This window comes from Anneissia japonica, unplaced genomic scaffold, assembly GCF_011630105.1.
Source record: "Anneissia japonica isolate Jap-2015-1 unplaced genomic scaffold, ASM1163010v1 scaffold2994_len2133135_cov197, whole genome shotgun sequence".
Classification (NCBI taxonomy): domain Eukaryota; kingdom Metazoa; phylum Echinodermata; class Crinoidea; order Comatulida; family Comatulidae; genus Anneissia; species Anneissia japonica.
Genome location: NW_022728550.1, coordinates 1,319,505 through 1,327,456, shown reverse-complemented (window position 1 = coordinate 1,327,456; position 7,952 = coordinate 1,319,505). Strand labels below are relative to the sequence as shown.

The 7,952-nt window shown below is 29.6% G+C and overlaps 1 protein-coding gene across 2 annotated transcripts in view; it reads right to left on the bottom strand.

Annotated features, from left to right (window-relative positions):
* Positions 1–1,946: 1,946 nt before the first annotated feature.
* The window catches only part of LOC117114277 (Krueppel-like factor 6), a 31,783-nt gene continuing 25,777 nt past the window's right edge, over positions 1,947–7,952 (bottom strand). The window contains exon 3 of one of the 2 annotated variants that reach the window (XM_033257891.1): positions 1,947–6,927. In XM_033257891.1, the coding sequence (XP_033113782.1) occupies positions 6,752–6,927 (176 nt within the window). In that variant the 3' untranslated portion in view covers positions 1,947–6,751. The remainder of the gene's footprint in view (positions 6,928–7,952) is intronic. The other variant, XM_033257890.1, reaches the window with a different exon arrangement.

Sequence of the window (7,952 nt, the reverse complement as noted above, 5' to 3'; positions counted from 1 at the left end):
GTAGTTTGTTATTAATGAGAGTGCAATAATTATTGTAATTCTTCTGATCCTGACCAAGTTCGAAAGCAGAATAGGAAGCGAATAGATAAGTGTGATTGATGTTGGTGATAATACAGACGATGATAATGATGATGATACAGATAATTATAATAATAATTGTCTAAATACATGTTTTGATCTCAGTGTTAAGATTATGATGATGACGAGGACGACGAAGATGATGATACAAATAATGATGGTGATAACACAAATTATGATGTAGAAAATTCTAAACTTTTATTCCAAAAATTTTCTACATCGTACACCAACACAGATGAATTATTATCAACAAATTATGATGATACAGATGCTGACAATGAGGATGTTAATGATGTTTTTACAAATAACATAAAATATAAAATGAAGGTACTTAAAAAAATAATAATTGTTCATGACTGCAATTAAATAAACTTAAAGTTACAATAACTTCTTGAATGTGAATATTGTTATTCAGTAGGACAAACCACTCACAAGAAACCTGCAGAAAACTTTTCATCAAAATTTGTCACCACTTCAGATCTCTGCTTGACCTTGAGAAAGATAATTTCACTTTGTGAACGGTGACTAGTTATGAGGAGCCAAGCATAGAAAAACCAGTTATTGTCATTTGCACATTTACTGGCATAGAATGCCTCATAATCTTTAATTACTAATCTATAACATACTTTATGACCCAAGAGAGGTACTATAAGATATGCAAATGAGTCACTTTGATGAATCATCATCGTCAACAAGAGCATTTCCATATATGGTGATTAATTATCTGTGTTCGTTTACTTAGCGATTGCGTAAATTTATCCATGTTCCATTAGCAATGTAAATAAATTGTTGGTAGCAAATTAGTGTACCTGTGTATTAGTCAGCATTGCTTGAAATAAATTAGTAATAACATAAAGGAGCATTCTTTTTGCTTTACTAAGCATGTATTCATCCTTTTTTGGCTGGTAAAATATCAACACCCTTTGTTGTCTATTCATGTGATTGGCTGTCACACAATAACATTTTACAGTTGAGTAATCCAGTCAGGTGTATTAATGTTTGTGCTTTCCTGTTGTTGTATTTTAATATTCATATAAATGAAATAGTTATATATTTGGGTCAACTTGTTTATGATAATATTATGTGGTTGATAGATCAAATATTCCTCAAAACTCCTTGAACATACTTATGGTATTAACATTTTATGACTGGAATTGTGGAATTAAGAATGGAACAGGAAATTTATCACAACAATATTTATAATTATTTTGTTTTAAACTTATCATAAATTGACTATTTTGAAGTAATTCTTTAAATTATATATAATTTTATACCATCCAATTTTATTTTGAGAATAATCAATTGTAAATCTTATATTTTTGTTGAAAATGAATATTTTGTCTGTTTTATATTTCATGTTTTTAATCATTGACATTATCTATATTGCAATATTAAACATTATTACCGTATTTAAAGTTTTACCTCCACTTAATTAAATATTGTAATCTTTCAGCAGATGCCTTTTATATTTGTGTGTAGTAATACATTCATAATTAAATACTTGTGGATGTAAACTATGTAAATTTGTAATTATTAAAATTATATTGGTATTGTGAATACTATGCTGGGTCCTGAAGAAAGTATAAATATGTTATTAATCAAGAACTCCAGAAAAATTATAATCACAATGTTCTCACATAATGAAAAGCGGGTCGTGAACAGAATTCAGCAACGGAAGTTCAGTCGCTTTTAAGTTCTCTCTAATGATCAACTCTCGTAAACTGCTCTCGTCACAAAATCAACATCACAAATCATCTCATTCATTATTATTTCTTGAATTATTTAAACTACAAGAAATCTGACATGAACAATGCATACTTTGAGTTTACATGTTTTATTTATTATAAGTTTTGAGCTAATATACATTACATATACATATACAATAGATGAAGACGGATGTGCCTTTTTAAAAATTAAAATTAGTGTAAAATAATTAGATATAAAATAATTCATAATTAGTGCAAATTTTTGAATAGAAAATTTTGGTTACCAAAAAAATAATGTTCATGCATTTTTTAGAATGAACTTTTCTCTAAATTAATGAAAAAAAAAATCTATATTTTATTAACATCTTCATTTGAAGATTTTAATTAGCAACTGACCTCTTTCACTACAAAGGTCATTCAAATACATATATATATATATATATACATATATGCACAGAACCTTATGAGAGCTGATTGGCTGACAGCCAATGCAGCCTGACTAATTAAGAAGCTAACAGCAGATACATATGCCCATATATGGAAATACCATCCACATGAAAAGAGCTAACCGGATTTTCATAACAATAACAAGAATAGCTGTATAATCATACTGCTATGGTAAGCGAGCAGGATTATAAACCTGAATTTTAATTCCATTCGGAACACAGTACTATCATTTAAAACTAATTTTGATATATATTTCATAGTTCAACTTGGGAGATATACAAAACGAGTTGTCATACACATAGAACGCAGACTCTAAGACAAGTATCAATTCTCGCTAGAGTTGGGGTAAATTAAAAAATAAAAATACATTTGAATAAGGACAAAAAACATTTACATATATAATACACATAACCATTTTGTCCTTTACCCTCTTATATATGGAATTTATAAATATCAGTAAATTATATAATTGTCTACACAGATAATCTTAAAATTTCATATGATTATCAAAAAATATTCTTAAATCATACTAAATCTAGACTGTATTGTACGTATATTAATGAATTTTCTATGACAGAAACATTTTACATAAAACTGATAAATGCACTACAAATGTAACTCTAGGATAATAGCTGCATTCATCCTGGAATTATAGCTCAACATAGAATAAATATTTTTCCAACATAAACCAATAATAAAAAATACAAAAATATGGGTTGTGGAGCTCTGATAGAAAACTGTAAAATATGGTGTAGTTTTTGCAGGTTTTTTTTCCAGGGGCAGGCAAATCATTTGATGAGTACTGTATATATTCAATGATCATGATGCAAACAAAAAAAAAACAATTTTGATATAGGACTAAGTGATAGTACCAACTAGAATGCCTGGCTTCCTTAAAATCGCTACACTGACGCTACAGTGTTTTCGTAGCAGTACCCGATGCAATCGAGAAGGCTCCCTGATTCGACCGACCAATCACCAATCAGCTTCAACGAAAGCTGTCAGTAATAGCGTGTAGCGATTGTATGGAAATCGTGTTTAAGGGTACGTAAATTAATGCTAAATGTGGTATGAGTACCAAATACAAACACAGTATTGTATAATTTAGTTATTTACTAATAAAAGTAGTAGTTTTTCAAATTTTGGTATTCAAATTACTGAAAAAATAACAAGTTCAAAAAGTATTTCTATTTTGCAAATTAATTTTACACATGACGTTGAGAGAAGTGAAGCATTTTAATAAACATTGCTATAATAGTAGGTTAGACCTACCTGCATCTAGCAAACTGACTCACAGTCATGGACAAGTATGTTGCATTATGAGAGGTACCTTGACAACATTAAAGCAGGTACGTGAAAACGATGACCTGTTTTTCATGCTGTGCAATATTATCTCTTTTAAAATTTAAATCCTGATAAATGCCAGTGGAAAAAATTGTCTACAGTATAAAAAATGCAGCCATCACATACTTCTTAATGCCTGTTATCTAATATTTTGTTGACATTTAACTCAACATAAATGGTAAACATGTTTATGACTAAAAATCTTAAGCTATATCAAGTAGAGCCATTGTATGGAATCTTATGAAAGTTTAACATTTATCAGTCAAAATGGCATATAATAAAATATTGTATAATTTGTAATACATAGTAAAATACAATTTATAGCTTACATGGCCAAGCTGACAAGCAAAGGCAGCAAATGCCATCCTTAGCTAGAATATTCTTGCCAAATTATAAAAACATCTGCTACAATGCTCTTTATCAATATTCCAAAAACAACACATATCATCAGTAATGTATTACAGTATATGTCAATTGATTAATTCTGATTAATTATTCCCATTACAATTATTATATCCTCACTCCTGAACCTCATTCTATCTAACCAGTAAAAATAAGAAAATTTGTATACTTTTTAAAATGTTGGTGCTTGATATTTAAATCAATATCATTAAAAAAAGCTTACTCGTATATATACCACATTATATATATTATATATGTATATCATATGAAATTTATTCCTCATTACATAAAAAAAATTTAATTTTTTTTCAGTCCGAAAAAATGACATTTGCATGTATATTACTAAGAATGGTATAACGAGCGATTATTAAGTCCAAAAATGAAAGTCTTGCATTCATTTCTTTTAGCTTTTGGAAAAAAGATTCTTAAAAATATATTTTTTTCATATTAGCTTTTTGGATTGCAGTTAGTATATTTTTATATGTTGGACATTTGAATTTAGTTTCTAGACAAAGGCATTGAAAACAAGCCAAACAACATAAATAAATTTGCATAATGAAAGGTGAGAAACGAAAATAAATAAAATGAATGCATTTCTTAGTTGGCAGATTCAGAATGAATGCAAAGAAATGTAATTTTTCCTTTCCTGTGTTAGACATGTTCAATTAATATATTTATAATGATTATGATATTCTGCACATCTTTAATTGCATTGAAAGTAAAATAACATTATCAACTTCTTTGATATGTCAGAATCTGAAGACATCCTTTTGTGCAAGCCATGGTCTGACTATATCAAATAAAAATTCAAGTTTTATTTTATCATAGACAACAATTTGAAAGATTTTCTAAACATATAGATAATTACTACCGGTACATGCAATTAGGTTGTCACAAAGAATTTTGACACTTCATGTCACATGTGGAATACGCACATACTGTACAGTACTGTACATACACATACACAACACTTTAGGATATACTTTTGAAGTTTTAGGACAAAATTTGGATACACATCGGCACTCTGCTACAATTGGAAACACTTTTACCAAGATTTTCAGAAACGACAAGAAGGAACCATACAATTTCAAATTACTAGTTAGACTACAAGGCAAAATTTCACAAGCATATTGAAACTTTTCTCCATAATTTTGATAGGATAGTACTAAACTGTATTTACTCATCGAATGCAATGAAAAATGTCAATTTGTGAGCCCTTGATTATAAGCATCGTCATGGGTCCAAGACATGAATAGTCCACTATAAGGGACAGTTATTAGTCGAGAACCGGTTCAAATAGCTGATTTCTCAATAGGCAATGGACAGACACTAAAAACTGGCCACTTGTTTTAAAAATCCATATAGGAAGAAAGTCTCATATCATATGGACTTTACTAATTTCAACATTTAATAATAATAATAATAATATAATAATACTTTTTTAATAACTTTTTTCAGCAGACTTAACTAGTATGCTATTCATACGCAAAGTTGACCTCGAGTTGACCTTTGTGACCTTTCATATTTTTGAGTATCAAGGTCGTCACCGAATATGGTTAACCGTTTATCTTTGGATCCAATTTACATTTACATTACTACAGTACACCTTAGTAATCAATATTTATTAGCTATATATACTTAATTATATGCTTAAAATAGTATATGCACTTAATTACTGTAACTACAGTACAATACCGTCCATCCTACAAACCCTACGATGATAGCAATATAACAATAATATCAATAATAATGATAATGATATGATAATGTTAACAATAATAGGATGTATCAATGAAATTGGCAAGTATTAATAAGTGTTATAAAAATAGAGGCAGCGTGGAGTCCATATACTAATGTGAAACTAAGAGTTTCCAGGGGTATAGTATGCCTTAATTCACCTTAACATTACATCTAATTGCTTAATCTTTTTTCTTTAATTACCAATGGCTTTGTTGCTGGAATGGGCCAAGTTTAACAAGTGCACCAAATTTACTCCAAAATTCCTGGAGCTTAATTGGTATTATTTGTTGGCTTAAAATCTGTCTTTGGTTTACAAACTACTTCATCACCAGTTCAAAAGGTTAACCAGAACTATGTTCTGATTGATTGAACACATCATCCATACCTTTACATTCAGTTACTGTATGTGCTTTTGCTGTGAACTACTATACTCAGATTTGCAGAAAGGCTTAGAGGATCAAATTTTGTCAAGCTTTCTTCTGGTAAATTTAGGAGAAATGTTTTTGCCTCACAGACAAGTTTAAAAAGCATTTAGGTTTCAAGACAGCATATCCAGCACACAGTGCTTCAATAACCTTTGACCTTGTTGGTTGCAAGTTTATTGATGTGTTCCACATCAAAATTTTGCAGTCGGACTAATGCGAGATAGATTTTCCTTGCCCTAACATACTATAACTGTATTTTTAAGAAAAACCAAATTCCACCCTAACTTATCCAGCTATAGTCCAGAATACCAAAGCAAACACTGATAGGACTCTAGTAAAGCATCCAATCTTGGCATCAGGATACTCACAACCAAGAACATTTACTGTAATCCTTCAAACCAATATACTGCTTTGTTACTATGACTTCCATCATACCACTTCTTTCTGCATGATGTTAGAAATATGTTCCAATGATATCAAATGCTTATCTCATTGATATCAAACACGCATTACTGTCAAGATATAATTCCATACGTCTCATAGCGTCGCATGCTCCAAGAAGTTTCAGATCCTGTTTTGCAAGAAAAGTTCTGCGGATGCATGATTCCCTCACAAGTGACGTTTCATGTGCAGAGCCAGATGGTCAGATCGCGAGAAGCAACGATCGCAATGATTGCACTTAAACGGCTTAGCACCGGTATGTTTACGATAGTGGCGCGTCAGTTCATCAGAACGTGCAAATCGCCACTCACAGCCTTCCCATGAGCACTTGTATGGTTTTTCACCTGAAAATTATTTAAAAAAATATTTTTGTAATAACTTGTGTTGTTTGCATAAAATTATAGCCTCTGCTCATAAAATAATGTTTCATGGAAAAGTGTGAAGACATGTTGCCGTGACATTTCAAAGATCAAAATATAATTGTAAAAAATTAATTTATTAAATAAACAAAAGTTTTTATCTTTTATTTAAATGATTTCATAAAAACTGTCCTATTAATAACATCTAGACAATAAAGAGTTGGCCATTAAATTGTCACATGCTTAAGCTGTTAACTCAATTGCTTTGCCAGCAATTATGCGTATATATTTTATGCAGTCCCTCAAGTAATTTGCAATAAGTGACTACACCATATTAATGAATACAAAATTCTCATAAAATTATATCATCATGCATTATCAAGGTCTCATAATTAGAATTACTGTCAATTTTTCTACCATGTTCCAATGTTTCCATAATATGAAATGAAAACACACTGAATTGCTCTATAAATAACTATTATATTCTATGCATAAACTAAGCTACTGTGGTCACACACAGGAAAGGCATTATTTTGGAACCAGCTTTAGGAGCAGAACAACAAAATATAGCCTACTCCACTTTTTTTTTTTAAAGAACATTAAGGCTGAAATTGCTTAAAGAAATAAGAACAAATTGAAGCGGAAGAAAAATCAAATGAGGTTTTTATTTTTTAAATAGAAAAACCAACAAAATCTTATCTGCAATAGCATATCCTCTATAGTACAGTAATAATACAACTATACAAAAATACTGAAAATACAACTATTACCTTAATAATTTCAATCAAATATATTTTCATCAACAAACAAGAAAAAAGCTAATATAAACCAATGTAAAATATTATTTTACTATCATATATTTTTGTCACAATTTTTAAAATTCACTAAAGTTACTTGGAATTAATATATATTGAATTAAAATCTTAACTGTTTTAACTTTCATTTCTGCCTCTCATCATAATACCACATCTGGACAAGTACACTATATTTAACTCAACAATAGGAATACA